The sequence below is a fragment of the Orbicella faveolata genome, unplaced genomic scaffold (genome assembly GCF_042242905.1).
Source record: "Orbicella faveolata isolate gen_17 unplaced genomic scaffold, um_ofav_v1 contig_36, whole genome shotgun sequence".
Lineage (NCBI taxonomy): Eukaryota > Metazoa > Cnidaria > Anthozoa > Scleractinia > Merulinidae > Orbicella > Orbicella faveolata.
In genome coordinates, this window is record NW_028301565.1 from 915,922 (window position 1) to 935,163 (window position 19,242).

Genomic DNA, 19,242 nt, shown 5'->3' on the forward strand with positions numbered 1-19,242 from the left:
GTACACATGCTCTGGGTGTGAACTGAACAATTTTCTTTATTGTAGTAACTACCTCTTCTCCGCATGCACCAGTTTAAACAGAACAACCGTGACATTTCTATTACCCGTACAACAAAAATTGTTTATCTTTCAAGGTAAATGGAATTAGGGAGTGTTTCCTATAACCCAGAAAGCTATCAGTAAGGGAAGTGATGCCCCCAACAACTCCTGATAAAATATCAAATCATTCTAGAATTATATTCAAAAATGTTCATTCCATTATGTATAGCATGACGACCTGGAAAAGACTTAAAGAGCTTTGCAAGGTTCATATTTTCAAATTAAGAATAAACAGTTTTGATGGCATCGGCTGTAAAAGTACCAACTGGCATTTTAATGCCTTCTTTCCCTCCCCTCCTTAACCCCCTTGACACACATGTGCTCAAGTGACTAGACTAGATCGACATTTCCAATTCTTGTGCCAGGTGCTGGTTGTGCACTGGCAACAGGTGAGGACGGAGGACACTTGGAATTATCACAAGAAAGGGCAGAAAAGCTGCTTGCATAGCTCGTATGTATTCCATGTGGCAATGAAAATTCACGTTTGATGGGCTACCCCGCTTCTGAACACCGTTTTGCCAGTAGGGCCACCTCATGGCCGTGATAATCATGAGGTCATCGGGACTGGTGGAATATGGCACTGATCATCTCCTTGTTGCATTTTTAACAACTGGCCGCAACTGTAGCATTTTTTAACTGACTGATGGCAAAATTGGAGAAGGCCAAGTTGGAAGGTACCCTTTTGCATTTTTGGAGGGGACAATGCTGTTTTATCCGCCAGAGACGCATTTGGTGGAGCTGCACTTGTCGACGGAACCTGTTTATGTTTTAAGATGGCGTTGGTTCGACCTTTATACCGGTATGTAAATTATTTTTGTTGCTTTTTTAACAAACGATAAAGGGGCTTAATAGGGCACTTTTATGTGCCCTAATAGAACGACAACCTTGGGGGTCATTCCATCTTGGTCGGGTGGGAGGGGGGGTTCTTGTAAGTCCCCGGTTTAGTGTGAATTACCAGAAATATTGCTAACGCTCCCGACTAAAAGCAATAGTCCTTACGGTACCAAAATGTACTCTTTCATCGTTTGGTGGGCGAGACCGACTGCTGCTATCAGCTCCAGTTGACACCACTGTGGTGGCCGCATTAACGAGAGATAAGGTACATTTAAAAGCTCACCTGTGTTTGTGTTCCTGTCTGAGTATGTGAGATGCTCGAATCTGTGGATGCTGTGGCAATGGCAGGCCGGCTGTTGTGGTCAATATACCCTTCGACAACGGTCTTCGCTCTTTTGTTGCTATTGACGGATTCCTTTCGCACCTGGGTCGATTTTGTTCGCTTGGTTCCGCGACCTGCTGGCAAGTCCATCTGGGAAAGCGTTGAAAGGCTTGCGGGTTTCTGTTTGTTTAAGTTTTACCAACTGATGAATGTTTGCGTGTTGTCCTCCAGCTCTGCTACAGCTATGGTATGTGCGCACAAGCTGTAAGCCGTATAGTGGATGCAGTTACTGTCGCATATGTAGTAAGACCCCAAACGCCTGGACGTTTTGGTCTTAACAGCGTGGGGAGGGCCTCATTCAGATTCGACATAATGTTCTGGAACTGCATTCGCCCCAGGTGCTGCGACAATGGCTTCTTTGCGTCCAATAAGAACACCAGCTTTTTGGAAAATTTGTATCAAGACTGTAAACAGAACACGAACAATTCTGCTTTCTCGCACAGTGATGCATAATGGATTGTTTTTGTCGTCTTCATCGTCATCTTCATTTGGCAATACTTCCTGTGGTGCTTTTACGCCTTCACTGGAGAATTTCTTTAGTACAGCTTGCTTTTGCGCTTGTGATTTGCGATAAAAGACAGTCTCAGGAACCGCAAGGTTAACATACATTGTATCTAGTTTTAAATCTCCAATGCCAAGCAAGGCCAGCTCCTCCTCTGTTCTCTGTTGTTGTACTGTTTTTTTAAGTAGACGAATACAGCCAGGTAAGGACAGCTGCTTTTTTCCAGTGACGGCTTTTTCCCTTTGTGAGACCGAGTTCATACATTCGTTTCCGTTTTGGTTGTAGACACCTGGTGGAAATCCAAGGCCGGACATTGAACGAACATCTGCTGTCATGGTCTTTTTTATCGGTTCTGCCTTGTACTTCATAAAATAGTTCAAGAAACATTTGCCTTGAGGATGGCGACTCTTCCACTCTGCAGTCATTGCCAGGAGCTTTTCATCGAACTTGTCAGGTGTCAAACAATCTATTAATCCGGGTTGCTTATCTACTTTTCGGACAAAGGCGTTTTCAGGATCCCTGGCATCTTCCTTTAGCATTTGTATAAGTTCTATGAATTCATCGCCCTCGTTTTGTTGGTTTTTCTGCTTAATATTTTTCACCTGCTTAAATCACGTGCATGCCTGCCAGCCGACTTTATCTGCATAATTCCACCACTTTCTTCCAGGGTCTGATGAAAAACTTCTTTCGATGAATGACTTTCCGCCAGTTGTTGCACTCTTTCTTTCGTAGTTTGCGAAGTGCGGTAGTATGGCCTGCTACCCTTGCTGTTGCCATGCATCTTAACTTTGACTTCCTGCTCCGCGTCATCAAAGAAATACTGCACCAAGGCCAGGCTATGTTGCTTTCCGTTCCAAACTAAATTCGGAACTGAGAATCTCAAATTCCTTTTTTCTTGGTTATTGTTGTACTGTAATGCAAGATGTTGGGGTTCGAGTCTGTAGGGAAGGGATATGGCAAATAACAAACGTAAAATGGTGAGACTGGGAATAGGAGTTTCCCTACATAACAATAGTAGTGTAAAGTTCTTCTAGGCCTCCGATAATTTGGGTACAGTATACAGACATATAATAACGGTACCAACCTCTCAAATGTATAAGTAGTCGATGTAACTTGGAATCGCTTTGATTTCGAGAAAACGATCGCATGCACCGGTAGACACCAGCGAGGCCAGACGTTGCCTCCGTGACTTTGGTGACTGCTCTTGTCTTGGTAGCTTCTCTGAAGTAATAGGTGTTAGTACCTGTTCCATGCCAGGCACCCATGTCGTCTGCTAACAGACACTTTACATTCCTTACATGTGGTGCCTCCACATCAACAAACAATACATTCCTTGATATAGAGGAAGGAACAGCCTTCGCCACTCTCCATGTATCGATGTCCTCGTCAAGAAGGATGCCTACAGCTTCTTCTGTGGTGATCCCGCTTTGCCGGTCCATTGAATAAACTGGTAGCATCGGATTGTCGTTCCAGCTAACTACAGAGTCTTCATCATTTTCCTCCGTTATCACATGTAAAACATTGCGACCCTGTAAGTAGTATAGCACAGCGGTATATACGAACTGACCAATGACAGGACCCCATTCAATACATGTGACACATCAACCAATCACAACACTTGGATTTCACACGTGACTTTTCATAGAGAACAATGGGCTATGTCACAACTTCTCATAACTTAATTTGTAAAAAGTGTTCACAGTTCTCATAACCTAATTCGTAAAAAGTGTTCACAGTTCATTCTCAGTCGTTCTTTCAAAGTTCTCTACCTAGGGTTAGAGCTACTTGGGGTTTCCTCCCTAGGATTAATGTCATTAATACAACATTCCACTAAACGTCTGTGCTGACAATCAGGATTCGCACATGTGGTGACATGGGGGCAGTTCTGGTTTCTGAGTAGGTGCTTACAGCGTGGATTTCCACAATGAATTAAGCGACGATTGGGTGCTTGATTTAGTGGTGCTTGATTTATTGGTTCATCCTCTAGCCATTCTTCACTGTCACTGTATTCAGGACTAGTGTTAGAGCTACTTCGGGAAGGATGAGTGATGTTGTTTGCATTGCTTGATGTTGTTGTGGGTGAACTGACAGTCGCAGTTGATGATGATGTGACTGTGATTGTGATTGCTGATGTTGGAGGTGGACTGACTGCTCGTGAGGGGGTGTTTGTCGGTGTTGTTTGTGGTGATCGGTCACTGTCTTCAGCAGGGGGAGGACTATTTGCTCTTAAATCGGAGACGTCGTCGTCATCTTCCATGTCAAATGGATTGTTTTCTTGTCCGATTACTGTATGAGGAGCGGGAATGATTAAGGGTTCCCCACGCGTGTCTCTTGCTCTTCCATCATCTGTATAAAAGGATGCTCTTAGTGATGTTGCTCTAAAGGACAAAAGAACTGGAGTTGGAACGAGTCTGGAGCGACGACTGTTGGTGAATAAACTACGATTTGTTTCTTGAAGCGCTTGGAATATGTTACATTCCACTACTGAGCCAGTGTAGGGGGTGTCTTCTGGATATGGAGTAATACTATGGTTTCGCGTGATCTGGATTTCTTGTACACTCACATCATTCTCTCCAATTTGATTTGGATCCGTTACAAAGATGAATCGATACTTTATGAAACTTAGACATAATTCTAGAGCTGAAGGAATCATTCTTTCAAATATCTTGTAAATTGCGATTCTATAATTGTAAACCCAAAATAATTGACCTATTACATTGGCATGAATGTAAATACCATGAAAAGGAGAATTATGATCTCTTTGTGTTAAAATGAAACTTTTCATTCTTTCTAAGAATTCATTAAAAACTTCAGAAGAAATATATGGAAATGCTCTCCAACTTCAATTACTTCTTGTATGTATGATACTTGCTCTTCTTGAGATCAGGAATAAATTGATGGCTGTTATACTGTCAGAGCGACGAGCACGTAGGGTTAATTCTTCTAGGGTTAGTGAACCGCCATGTCTTCGATGACCAACAACTCTTGAACGTCGTGTACGTGAAGGTATTGCGCAACAGTTTCCACACATCCTCGTTTCATTCCTTAATCTTCGGTAACATGACTTGTGTAAATACCTTCCGCAGCATGTTTGCCTTTTACAGGCTAAAATTTCATTTGTAAGAATGTCTTCTAGACAAATGAAGCACCGATCTAATTCTTCAGGTGGAATATTGAGTTGTCTCAAACTACGTCTTACTTGCGACATGTTTGTAGTAGAGTGAGTGAGTATTTTCATTTTGAGTCATTTTATATTGTTTGTTTGTGTTGTTTCTAAAAATAAAAATGACAAAAGGGGGGATGGGGGTATCACCCCTGAATGAATGTTTTAAAAATGTGTTTACGTTTTGGATTCGTCGAATTCTCATTTGTTATTTGAGGAACGAGACGCATATGTGATGGCTCCTCCTAGAACATGTTCAGAGACCACGGCTGACTATTTTCGTTTTAGTCGTTTAGTGGATGACGAGGAATCACGTTTTGGATACAAGTTGAAGAGAATCGGTTTTATGAGGGAAAAGTTTAGAGAGGATGAAAAGATGTTGGCTAATCTACGAGTGAGGGAGAGGAATTTTTTGAAAGCATTGGAATGTATTGACAGGATCAGACATTCTTTGAACAAAATCTACGATGCAATTATGGGGCATGAAGATTTATTTGTGATCGACGATGATGGAGAGACCATTCGACCAGATGATTGGATTCAGAGGGGAATTCACATACGATGTAAAGCGGAGAACAATCTGAACTTCATTGATTACCGCATCAAAAGACTTTATTTGATTTGATTTAACATTTTGAAAGTGTGACAATCATATGTCATATAACCATCTCCAGAAAGCGTGACACTCTTGAACGGAACAGTGACCTTTTCTGTGACTTTTTCTACAAACACTACGATGAAAACCACAACTTTTTATCTTAGGTATCGTGTTTAAATGATCATATTTAGGACAGCTGATTAATTCTAAATTAAAACTTGGAATGTTCAGTTCGTCGAGGATGTCTTTTTCGACTCGTCCACCTTTGTATGCAAGCAATGTTCTTTTTCCCGTACAGTATTTGGAATAAAGTTTCTGTATTACATCACGTACTCTGTCTTGACTTAAGGCTTCTTCTTTAGAGTCTGGTTCGTACGGGAGACCACAAATCCAGTTGTTCACGTGTTTGACTGTTTTTCTGTCTTGAATCCAAAGGTTTCTGTAGGGTATGCCAGTGTCAAAGGCTATCCTCCCGTAGTCGCAGTCGTGTGTACAGTATCCAAGTTCTCGCACATAAAAAGTTCCTCTAAATGAATTTCCTTTTAAATTGTAACCATCTAAGTCTAATATGAAACAAACTTGTTCTCTTACTTTTTGCTTTTGCATGATGTTTGAGCTCCACTCGCTTCTTGCGTCTTAACTCAGCTCTGATCGCTTGTGAGTGGCATGATACTTGGCATAACCTTTTTGTACGCATGGTGGAGGATAGTGCTCGGCGCCTGGGTCGGGTATTTGTGTGAAAACTCTGACGTCATCTCCACCAGGACAGGTTAGGTCAACCCTCTTTACCGTGGATTCATCATTCATCATCCTCACTTTTTTCCAGTAGGCTGCTGCTTGGGGGTCTTTAATGTCTGCTGTTCGCATGTCAATATCTGTTTTGTATTCTTTCAATGGTTGTTTACCTTTCCAACCGGGCTTCTTCTCTCCTAAACAGACTTCTTCCTCTGGTTTCTCGACTTTTCTCTGGGGTTTTGGTTTGTCTGCTTCTTCGCGTATCCACTTCTCCATTCTTTCTGAGGGATTTTTATCAGCCCAATGGAAGAAGTCGCATTTCGTCTTTCGACAACCAAAGAACATACGACCAGGATTCTTTTCAGATTTAGAGATCTTCAGAATGAGAGTGTTTTTGCAAAAACACTTGTTTCTTTGTTCCAGGTTTCTCTGCCAGAAGTCTGCCACTTGTCAAATTTGGCTTGGTAATCTTCTACTTGGTTGACTCCGCAGCACACAAAGCAGTCCTTGTTCGGACACTTGTAATATTCCCATGGACCGTAGCGGGTTTCAATCTCATTGTACCCTAACAGAAAGGTTGGATGCTTTGGACAGATGTACACAATCGTGCGCTTGTCTAGCTCTTCTAGCTCGGTCTGCATTCTTTTGTTTAGATCTGTGATGTAGTCATCTGCGTTGAACTCAATTGGGGCATCTTCCACAGTCACTGAAGGAGCTTCTTCCTTAATTGTCAAAGGATTGTTGGTGGGATTCAATGCAGGTTGTACACTCGTGGATGGGTTTGAGGATTCTGGTGTGATTGCAGGTTTTGCTGGGTCTGCGAAAAAAAGTATTCCAAGGATAAATATTATGTTTTTGAAATGTTCTTTCGATATGATCCTCTTTATGTTCTTTCATCATTTCTTTTCTGGCTTGATAAATTGCTTTCAACCTTTTCCTCGATTGGATTATTTGTTGGGCACATTCAGTGTTTGTTCTGTCACATGCATACAACAGTCTCCATTGAGAAGTTGAATTCCAATAAGTGACTCTTTCTCTTTCTTAGAGAGCTTTCCGTTTTTAAAAATGGTTCTCACACCAACTTCCAGTTGGAAGGTAACTTTTTTGTTGATGTTCTTTTTTTTAATCTTTGAAGGATGAATTGGCTTCACTTGGAATCTACTTGTTGGTTGTAGCCATTTTGTTATGTTACTTTGCTCACCTCCTTTGGATACTTTTGGCTGGGGTTCTTTTTTGGTACTGAGCTTCTTTCTCTTTCGCTTGGAAGACTCATCGGGTCTTGCAAATGGCTGCACGTGTTTTGAAAACATCTGAAGGTTTTTATCGTCTTCTTCGTACTCTTCTATTTTCACCATGTGATTGAGTGCCATGTCTGCAATGAATGAACAGTGAAAATGTTGAACATGATTAAGTTTTTTATAATAATGAGTATCCAATCAGTGATGAGATTTATATTCTGACCATTCACAACACTTCATGACCATGTATGGAAATCAGGTATACACCAATCAACGAATCTTTTCTCTATATAAGAGATGAGTATTTTTTCTTCTCGTTATACTTGAAAAATGTCTGACAGTAAGACCGCAGTAAAGCTTGAAGAGAAGACTATGGATGACTATGATCTCTTTTGCAGACTTGCAGCCTTCCAATTGCACTTGGGAAGTGCACAGGATAACCTACGAGCTCTTAAAAAGTTGAAGAAAAATGAAGACAAGATGTATCACCTAGAGTTTGGTGTGGCCTCTCCTATCTATCACTTTCTTCAGAAGCAGTTGTGTGAGTGGGGTAAGAAAGGTTCTCACTTGGTACCAGAGGCAGATGATATTACAAAGTATCAACCCACTCTACTCTACAACAAACAACAGTTGAAGAAAAAAGAACTAGATGACTACAATGGAAGTAAATTCCCAATTCACAAGGGACGAAAGTTGGAAAAAGATGACCTGGATGAGATTGAAGAGGATTTGAAGAAGTGGGTTTGTGAGTTCAACGAGAAGCTTCAGTTGCACAAGACAAAGCAGTTTAGAGACGAACAGCATCATCGGTTTGAGTTGGAGTTTTCTTTGGTGACAGGTTTGTACTATCGTATGCAGCGTCACCTGATCGACTGGGGCAATCGTTCTCATCATCCTCATCTGGATTCAGTGGGTGCATATTATGATTCACTGGGTGTGAAGTTCAATGATGAACCGTTACTGACAAAAAATGTGATGTCCGTGGAAAAATATGAGGTGACAGTGGAAGAGGAAGAAGAGGCAAGAGAGGCAGAGGCAAAGGAAGATGAGGTTTGCCAACAACACTTTCTAATGTCCCAAGGGTTGAATGAAGATGGGAACCGGCAGTGTATTCCCATGTGACTTCCACATCATTGCACTTTTCGGCCAATCCACGATGTCATGACTTGTAATATATTGGAATCTTTTGACGGTGAAAAATCAGTTTACCTTTGGTCTTCAGTGACACTAGTTGCACGTTAGATTTCAGTTTTTGCATTATGTCTTGTTTTGCTAACACTGTAAAGAACTGTGAGGGTGATGTTATGTTGTACACCAATAGTAACCAGATTTATGACTTGGTCAAGGACTACATAGAGATTGCAGTGCATCCAATGATTGGAAGTTTGGAGGGACCAGACAAAGGTGATCTGTTCATCTTTGACTTTTTGAACGAACGTTTTGCTGAAGATTTCAAGATAAAAGTGAGTGATTTGGAGCAAAAGAGACCTTCATGGAAGAACACCGTCATCCCATTCATTATACAACAGCATCAACCTGGTGGAAATCCCCTTGGTTTGTTCTTTTTTGATACCATATGGCACGATGTGAGCTACGACATTGAAACCGATACCATCCATTTCACTAAATCTGCTTACGACCCATCAGAAATCAGCAGAGGTGATATCTTGTTTGCCACTCAGGGTCTCGTTTGGAATAGCAAGAATGCCATTGAAGAGCTTCTCACACCGGCTCGTCGAGCTCATCACATCTCGACCAATGTGACTCACAGGATTTCCAATCAGAGGAACAACTGGGTATTCAGGTTACCTACACCCTGTACCAATTATGAACTAGATGTCTCTATTGAGAACACTTTTGTTGGATTGTTTCAGAACATGGAAACGTGGAAAGACCGTTTCTTTTATGCCGAGAGGAGTGATGACCAAAAACTGTGTGTTGAGTGTGAGGAGGATTTGAAAAAAGCTCTGTATTACAGTGACTATGATGAAGCCTTAAAATGGCGTCCCCATTGTGAAAATGGCATAAAACAATGTAAATGTTTTCAATCCGATGTTTTTGACTTTGAAGAGGGTTCGGTCACACTTAAGTTTTGATTTGATTTGAGGTAAACTATAAAATGCAAATGTTAGTTTGATTAAAAGTCATTTGACAACATGGGTTTGTTCTTGTCTCATTACTCTCGTGGGGATTGGAGCAATACGTGTGATAAATGTAGAAGTATTCTTCTTGCATGCAAAAAAGATGAACGCAAACTTGTACCAAATGAGTACAGTGACGACCCCGTTTACGAGTTTGAAGAACTGAGACCTTTGGAGGGTAGCGCTTTTAGATTCATCGTATTCTGTCTTTGGCTAGAAAAGCAACCGCTTTCCTATTATCAGTGTCAAAGAATCATAGCGCATCCTTACGCTTGGAAAATTTCTGTCCACCGTGTGAATTGGTGTACACCATGAAATTCAAGAAAAAATCCATTTCCTTAGCTCAGGTGCAACGTTTGTAGAGAGATCCTACGAAACCCGGTAGTTTAGGTGGGTTGAGTCGTTTTGCTAAAACCAACAAGATTCCTGTATCTTTAGCTCAAAAAGCTTTGGAAGCAGATTTGGGGTACACGTTACATAAACCTGGATGTCGTCACTTTGAAACTTCCCCGGTCATGGTATTTGGTATCGATCAACAGTGGGCAGCAGATTTGGTAGAAGTTGCTAACATTTCCAGGTACAATAAAGGAACAAAGTACCTCCTGATGGTGATTGACGTGTTTTCGAAATTTGGATGGGTGGAACCCCTTAAATCTAAGATGGGTCAAGTTGTGACAGAGGGTTTCAAGAAAATATTGAAAAGAAGTAAGGGGAGAAAACCCGTCAATTTACAAACGGACGATGGTAAGGAATTTTACAACAAGACCTTTCAGACCTTCTTGAAGCAAAAGAACATTCACCATTTTTCTACCAGTGGGGATGCAAAGGCAGCTGTGGTTGAGCGTTTCAATCGAACTTTGAAAGAACGATTGTACTGTTACTTTACGGTGAAGAACAGCCTTTCGTTTCTCGATGTTTTGCAGAAACTGGTGAGTGGTTACAACACCTCGAACCACAGGAGCATTAAGATGGCCCCAAAGAAAGTGTCGAACAAGAACGAATTAGAAGTGTGGAAACTTTTGTACCTTAATCGATTGAGTTCTAAGAAAAGAAAGAGTAAGTTCAAGAAAAACGACAAAGTACGATTGAACAAAAAGCATCGTCCTTTCAAGAAAGGTTATCTCCCTGGATGGACCGAGGAGGTGTTTATCGTGGCTCAAGTGAATCGTGGAGTTGTACCTACTTACAAGTTGAAAGAATGGAACGGTGAACCCTTGGAGGGTACTTTTTACGAAGAGGATTTACAGAAAGTCAATGTGTCTAATGACAACTTGTTTAGAGTGGAGAAAATTATCAAGCAAAAGGGTACCAAGGTTCTCGTACGATGGAAAGGTTGGCGTGCTAAATACGACAGTTGGATTCCAAAGAAGTCAGTCTATGTAAAGGTGTGAATACAAGCAGAGTTTTTCATTTGAAACAAGTATGGAGACAAGTGCAACAAGCGACGACTTTTACCTCACGTTGTTGAGTAATTCTTCGACTCTAGAATTTCCCAACAACAAAGCGAACAGTTTTCAAAACAGATTACCTCGTCAGATCAATCTGGAAGGATGATGGAAAGCGGGACTCAGTAGTGTTTCGTTACCTGATTCTAGTTTGTTTCACCTCAAATTGAATCCTGACGAACAGGATTTGTTTAGAGTAGGCTATTTGTTGACTTCCACGTCTGCCCCCTCCGGTGCTCAGCCTACTGATCTTAGACACAGTCTTTACAGTCACGCAAACCTGAAAGAGTTGTCTCCAGACGTGAATGGAGTGGAGTTCATGAAATCGGTGAGCAATTTTTTTGACGAAGATAGAATTGGCGACTTGGTGGGAGCAGATGATGAAAAGTTTTCTCAAACCAACTCACAAGATCAAGAGGAATCACTTTTCTGGAAGTTCAAGTGGGAAGGAGACGAATTGGTCACGGATAATGAAAATGTGTACAGAGGAGACCGCTCTTCTTTGAGAGCGGTTCACCCCTACTTCTACATAGAAAAAGACTTGGCTAAAAAAATGGGGTGGATAACGACAGACTCTAGTGACGTGTATCACCTAGGACCCAACTTGAAGCAAGAACTCTTTGACCCTTACTTGGTTCCGAATCTTCAGGACTCGTCTGATCCAGGTGATCTTTATGAAAATAACTCCAACTCTACTAATTATCGTCAACGCGTTTTTTACATGGGGGATGACAGTTACTACAGACCAGAGGATCATGGGAACATGCTGAGACTTAGTTACAGGTGTAACTGGCGATTCATCAATTTGAATGCAGCCTTCAATAATGCCGTGGGAAGTAGTTCTTGTTCCCTCATGATATACAGCGACGTTGCTAGTAGTTCATTGGTGGGAAACCAAGTGACCGATTTGTTTCGAGAGTTTAGTTTTCAAAGAGTTGGAAAAGGCATTCAATACTTCGAACCGGTTCACATCCATTACGTTCCACTTCGAAAACACACACTCGAGATTATAAAAGTGGAGGTGAGTGAAGTCGATGGTCAATTGGTTCAACTTGGAGCTGGAAACACAACTGTCATGATTCACTTAGTTAAGCAATGAAAGGTTCTGGTTTAACGAGGTTTCATCCCAATCAGGTACAAAAGGGAAGTGGATTCATACAAGATTTTACTAAAGCAGCTGTCTTAGAAGGCTGGAAAGGTTTAAAAACGGGTGGATTTCCTTTTGTACCTAACATACCAGGTGCTGTTCGTGGTGTAAAGACGGGAGTTAGAAAAGCTGCTAAATGAAAAGCTGACAATTTAGCTGACCGTACACATAAAAGAGTCAAAAGGAAAATCAAAGACATCTTTGGACCATGAACACCCCATTTCTTCCTCCAATGAATCCCATCTATTCCCGAAGAGTTCTCAGGGTTCCACCTATCATGACTTATGGTAAAAGACGATCTCAACAAGGTGGAGCCATGAAACGAAACAAACGACGATTGGTAGATAAGATTGCCAAAGGAGCCAGCATGTTTTTGTCTGGTCCTGCACCGTCATTTGCTTCGTTGGGTTTGAAATTGGGTGGCCAAGCATTCAAAGGAATAAACAATAACTACAAGTATTATAAAGGAAGACAACAAGGTGGTGGATTATCACACCGTAGGAAACGTCGAACAGTGAAGACAAAAGCTAAGAGAGGTCAAAGACGAAGAAGATAGATCATGTTGGACATTGCACCTCACGCAGGTTCGGCAACAGTGTCGAATCCGTCACTGAATATCTTTGAGATTCCACTGACGGATCTTAGTGTTTACAGTAAGCGATATGTAAAAATCAATCCGTTCACCACTGGAATTAATCCAGTGACGTTTCAGATCGATCCTCAGGAAGACTACATCGACTTTACCCAGAGTTACTTTGAGTTTGAAGTGGGTTTCAAGAAAGCTGCTGGAGGTAATTTGGTGGCTGCCGAGGATGCGTTTCCAGTGAACAACCTGGCTCATTCCATGATCAAACAGCTCAACGTTCGATTGAATCAAACCTTGATTAGCGAACAATCGGACACGTATGCGTACAAAGCTTACATCGAGACTTTACTTCACGACCGACAAGATGGTGAAACAATCCTGACTCCCGAGGGATGGCAAAACTACGTGGACGTCCCTTCATTATACACAGCAAACAATTTGGATGATGCAACTCCCAATGCACAATGGACTGCTTTACCTGAGAATCAAAAAACAAGCATCACCAAAGCACGAGGTGAACAAGCCAAATATGTAGGAGGCAAGAAAAACATGAAATTCAAACCTCACTCGGAACTGTTCAATTTGAACAAGTTGTTGATACCAGGCATACAGATTGACTTGTAGATTTACTTCAACAATCCTGACTTCTACTGGAGTTCTGTTGGTATAGCAACAAGATTGACTGAAGCTGACATCAAGGTGAGCTTGGTTCTCTGTCAACTCAGAATTAACCCTGACGTTTACCGAGAATTGGCGGTTAAGATGGAATCCTCGAAGGTAGTGAGTTACCCCACAGTAAGGAGTGAGATCAGAACTTACAGTTTTGCAAATGACAGGAGACAATATGAAATCAATAACCCTTGGCAGGGTAGAGGACCCAACTTGGTGGTAATGGGAATGGTGGACACCCGAGCCTTCAATGGTGATTACGCTCGAGATCCCTTTTGCTTTCAAAAAATGAATTTGGGAAGTATCAAGCAACTCTTCAGAGGAGAGGAATACCCGTATGAAACCTTAGAAATCAAGCACGGCGGTAATGATTTGGACAATCGAGGCTATTTCCGATTTCTCCAAGCTACCGAATGTTTCAAGAAGGATCGAGGAAACATGTTGACGGAGAAAGACTGGGGCACAAATAGAAACTGCACACTCTTCTGTTTTAACAATGCAGCCAACGATGATCTCTTCAGTTCAGTCCTGAATCCTAAGCAGTTGGGAGAAATCCGTTACATTCTCAACTTTGGAGGGAATCCACCGGCTAACTTCACAGTCATCTTGTTTGCCGAATTTGAGAATCTCTTGGAAATCGACAAGAACAAAGCCGTCACCTACGACGTGTATCAGCGTTAACTATGCAAAAGATTGCTCTGACTGACACTCAATTAGACGAACTTGTTGCAAGTCAACCAATATTACAACAGTATTATGAAGGAACTTATGCCTGTGACGAATTACCCAGGAAACCCGTTTAAAATAGACCGGCTGCCTACATCGTGAACACAGATCCAGCAGGTGAACCTGGTGAACACTGGATAGCTCTTTGGACACGAGATGGAGTGTGTGACATCTTCGATAGTTATGCGGTACCTTTAGACGTGTACGGACAAAAAACAACAGATCCTCTTTATGCATGGTTGGAAAAATGGTGGAAGATGAATGTCAAGAGAAACGCACATGCCCTTCAGTCTCTTAGTAGTAAAAGTTGTGGAGACTATGCCTTCTTTTTGTTGAACAGAGCCCAGGGAAAAAGCATGAACGACTTTCAGGACATGTTTACTCGAAGAGATTACAAATGGAATGACAATAAGATAGGAAGAATGTTAGAGAAACTGATAGTGAACGAAAGAAAGTTTCGCGAAAAAGCACGTCAATTTAGACAATCTACTAGACTTTCTCAGGGTATTTGTCATTATTTGTACATGATGTAATGGTTGTAATAAAACTTACTTTATAGTTTACTCTTGAGTTGATGTTCGCGTGAAAGTGGTTCACCAAAATTGACGGTTTTGCAAACGGGACAAAACTGTTGAATGGGATGTAATCTAAAATTGACGTAAAGTCTGCAACCGAAATGATACCAACTCCCACAGCAGTGAGTCTTGGTGACACAGTGAACACGATTGGCACTATTGGGATGGTCAAAATATACTTTCGAGCAGAACAAACAGAATCGGGATTCCCACGGAAGACTCATTCGACAAAACCTGAAAAATGAAAAAACATCCATATAAACTCAAAGTGAATAGTAGATCTTTCATTTGGAACATGTGTCAAGTATGGCTAAATGTTCTGCTTTCAAATTTTATACTCCTTCGAGTATCATGTGTGTCGGACCGAGTGGAAGTGGAAAAACGTTTTTCACGACGGAACTGGTCACGAAAAACCTACACTTGTTTAAGAAAAGACCCAAAGCGATTTATTTTTGCTATAGTATCTGGCAACCAAGTTACGACACCATGAAGAAAAATGGTGTGAAATTTTACCAGGGTATTCCAGACACAAAGCTATTACCTAAATGGTTTCCTAAAGGAGGTTTACTCATCATGGACGATCTGATGGAGGAGGTAGGAAACGACAAGAGAGTCTTGGATCTTTTTACCAAGGAATCACATCATCGTGATATTACGGTCATGTATTTGAGTCAGGACATGTTTCCTCCAGGAAAGTTTGCCAAGAGTATTTCAAGAAACGCACATTACGTTATCACCTTCAAGAATCCTAGGGATAATAATAATAATAATAATAATAATAATAATAGACTTGTATAGCGCTAGAACTATACAAACATACTCAAAAGCACTTTACATGAAGTTAAAATAAATGAATAAATGGAAATCACTAAACTTTAAAACTATTACAACAACTATGCTAAACTTTAAAACTATTTCCACAAGTCAAAAGCTTTCTTAAAAAGAAATGTTTTCAGTTGCTTTTTGAAAATGACGAGGCTGCTACTTGTTCTTATAGTTAATGGCAGCAAGTTCCATAAAACAGGTGCAGCATGAGCAAAGGCCCGATCCCCAAGTGTAGAGAAGTTGACTTTTGGAACAACCAGAAGAGATTTTGCAGACGAACGAAGAGCGTAATAGTAGCTGGTTTCAGGGATAAAAGATCATTTATGTAGGAAGGACTTTGGTTGTGTAGTGCCTTGTAAACAAGAAGAAGCAATTTAAACTGAACTCTAAACGATACTGGGAGCCAATGTAAGTCGATAAGAGCGGGTGTGATATGATCAAATTTCGCAATCTGAAAAATCACTCTAGCCGCGGCATTCTGAACTTTCTGTAAACGATCAATCTGGTATTTAGGTAGACCAAATAGAAGTGCATTGCAGTAATCAAGGTGCGAAGATACAAAGGCGTGGATCAGTGTCTTTATGGATTGCGCGGTAAGGAATTTTCTGATCTGTCTTATGTTGTATAGTCCGCGAAAAGCCTTGCTACAAATCTTGCCAATGTGAACATTCATTCGCATATGAGCATCGAACCAGGCCCCAAGGTTCCGGACGCTTTCTAACGGTTTAATGACAGTGTCGCCAATGATAATAGAATCAATAGATGTTTTTTCAAGTTGTTGACGGGAGCCAATAATTAGAAATTCAGTTTTCGCGTCATTGATCATTAGACGATTACCAATAAACCAAGAGCGGACATCAGCGATGCACTTTTCAATGACAGAGACAGCGTTAAATTCCGAATGGATAGAACAAGGTCGGAAGGAAAGGTAAATCTGGGTGTCGTCAGCATAACCATGGACGGAAGGGAGGTGCTGTGAAATAATGTTAAAGAGACGGGAGACGTAGAGAGTAAATAAAATAGGGCCCATACAACTGTCCTGGGGGACTCCACAGTTCAGATTGAAGTCGTCAGAAGTCTTATCACCGACAAGTATACGTTGTTTGCGACCAGACAGAAATGAGTCGAACCAATTTAAAGCAGTTCCGACGACTCCAAAATCCTGTTGCAAAATATTAAGAAGAATGCAATGTTCAATGGTATCAAAAGCAGCACTTAGGTCCAGAAGTACGAGAAGTGTCACTTGCTTATTATCCATACTCATTAGGATGTTGTTTTGAACCTTCAATAGAGCAGTCTCTGTCGAGTGATACTTACGGAAGCCGGACTGGAATTTAGGAAGAGGGGCATTTCTCTCACAGTGGGCGAGAAGTTGTTGAAGTGCAACCTTTTCCACTACCTTGGAAATGAATGGTAGATTACTGACTGGACAGAAATTCTTGTAGACCAAATCAAGTCCAGGTTTTTTCAATAGAGGGATGACAACAGCGGTTCTCCAATTTTCTGGAACTGAACCACTGAGAAGAGAGAGATTAACCGTGTCAGTGATAGAGGGCGCTAGTACATCAAGACAGGACTTCACGAGCCATGTAGGAAGAGGATCCAATCGACAAGAGGCATTAGAGGATTCTCGAACAATCTTACACACTTCTCCTATGGATAACGAAGAAAAATTCTCCAGATTCTCCTTCGGAGTGACAGGAACAAGTCGAGGCACTTGAACTTGAAACTTGTCAAGATTTTCCTTTATGGTTTCAATTTTTTTGAGGAAAAAGGTGCCAAATTCGTTTGCAAGCTTAGTGGGATCATCTTGCTCTGGAAGAGCCATCTCAAGTGGCTCCCTGGACAAAGAATTAACCACACGAAATAGCTTGCGAGAGTCACCCGCACACTGATCAATTAGGTTTGAGTAATAATTCACACGTGCAGATTTAAGAGATGCAGAGTACTGATTACGAACTCTATGGTAATTATTCCAGTCTCCAGCGAGGTCAGTTTTCAAGGCTTTCTTTTCAAGGCAACGACGTTTACGCTTGAGTTGTTTAATGTCATCATTAAACCACGGGATCTTTGGACGATTTTTTATAATCCTTGTCTTAAGCAGGGCATGCTTGTCCAAAATGTCATTAAGGGTCGTGTTAAAGCAGTCGGAGAGGGCATCAATGTTGTCCCAGTGTACGCCTGCACAAAGCATAGAAGAGGCAATATCAATATTTTTGAGTTTATGAAATGTGGGTTTGCGAAATTTACTGACGCAAGCGTTTCCCATGCGTTGGAAGGAGGTTCTAACCACATACCAACGAATAACCCAAAGACCTTATGGTTACATGGTATTGGATTTTCACCCGAGTTCCCCTGACAATGTGAGAGTGGTCAGTCACCTATTAGAATCAGAAGGTCCTAATCATTGTTATCAGTTCAAGCAAAATGTTGAGAAGTGAAGATGGTGGGTGGAAGGATTTCGTTTGGGCTTTGTGTCAGTATCGAGACAAAGGATGTACAAAAAGACAGAGTTTTTATTAATTTTGTGTTGTATGAAGCTCGTGGAGTGAGGGATTTGAGAAGAAATATCGTGGAGTATGAAGACCAAGCGAAAAGAGCCTTCATGCGAAGAAAACAGTTGATAAAGCGAACAAGACACATGATAGAGTATTTGATTAGAGACACGAAGTGGAAACACTTCATTCGACAGCAGAGACTGACCAACGAAGCTTGGTTCCAACATGCTAAGAAGCGAACTTGAGTGGTGGCCATACTTCATCTTCCTTTTAGAAAAGACAAAAGAGCATTTACTCACGTCACCCTGGGAAATCGAGGTAGTTAATAGACTACTAGTAGAATGTGACGGTATCAGAGATTTACATAGAATAATGAACGAAGTAGAAAAAACAAGCGTTAGGTCAGCATTGGATCACATCAATGGATATCCAAATTTGGGTATGAAGTTGAGACGCGATATAAAGAAAGCCAAGCATGTTGCCAAAATCATTCGTCCCTTTCATTCCAAGCGAGTGTGACCTCTACTTTTTGACAGGATGAGTGAATCAACGATTAACAATACACCCACTATTTTGGAAAAATGGTTAGTGAAAAGAGGACCTATTGAGGATGTGTTGAAGGAAATTTATGCTCCTAAGAGCTACAAATTGGTTAAACCACATGATGGAACCAATACGACTCTGTCTACCTGGTTAGAACAGGGTGCAAGTCTCCAAACGGCAAGACACATGGAGGATCACAAGCAGCATCTTTGTCATAAGAACGAAGTCAGAAATGACTCAGGATGGGTGAAAATTCCTTGGTTCAAGAGATTCATGAATGTTTTGAGAGCCAACTACAAACTTGCAAACCTAGGTGACATTGATTATCCAGCTCTTAAAAAAATGAAATGGGCAGCCTGTCCAGCCGAAGTCTGTGAATTGGCCGACAAGCATAATGAGACCTATTTCACTGACGAATTGCACGAGTGGCACGACATGATTCAGAAGAGTATAAGAGATGAGGAAGACAGTGACGAGGACAGTGACGGTTACGAGAGTGACGAGAGTAACATATCTATGATCAGCAGTCCTGGTCA

The 19,242-nt window shown here is 41.3% G+C and overlaps 2 protein-coding genes and 1 pseudogene across 2 annotated transcripts; 2 read left to right on the plus strand and 1 right to left on the minus strand.

Annotated features, from left to right (window-relative positions):
• Positions 1-305: 305 nt before the first annotated feature.
• On the minus strand, positions 306-5,025 carry LOC149101907 (uncharacterized; annotated as a pseudogene).
• Positions 5,026-12,843: 7,818 nt separating this feature from the next.
• On the plus strand, positions 12,844-13,494 carry LOC110065104 (uncharacterized). Its single transcript, XM_020772203.2, has one exon. It carries the CDS (start codon positions 12,844-12,846, stop codon positions 13,492-13,494), a length of 651 nt encoding a protein of 216 aa, XP_020627862.2.
• A 133-nt stretch (positions 13,495-13,627) lies between these two features.
• On the plus strand, positions 13,628-15,073 carry LOC149101908 (uncharacterized protein F54H12.2-like). The gene has a single exon (XM_089274845.1). It carries the CDS (start codon positions 13,633-13,635, stop codon positions 14,218-14,220), a length of 588 nt encoding a protein of 195 aa, XP_089130971.1. The 5' UTR covers positions 13,628-13,632; the 3' UTR covers positions 14,221-15,073.
• Positions 15,074-19,242: the final 4,169 nt, after the last annotated feature.

Bases quoted from the DNA above. Each gene is read 5' to 3' on its own strand.
- LOC110065104 (XM_020772203.2), top strand. From the start codon at position 12,844: ATGTTGGACATTGCACCTCACGCAGGTTCGGCAACAGTGTCGAATCCG.
- LOC149101908 (XM_089274845.1), top strand. From the start codon at position 13,633: ATGGAATCCTCGAAGGTAGTGAGTTACCCCACAGTAAGGAGTGAGATC.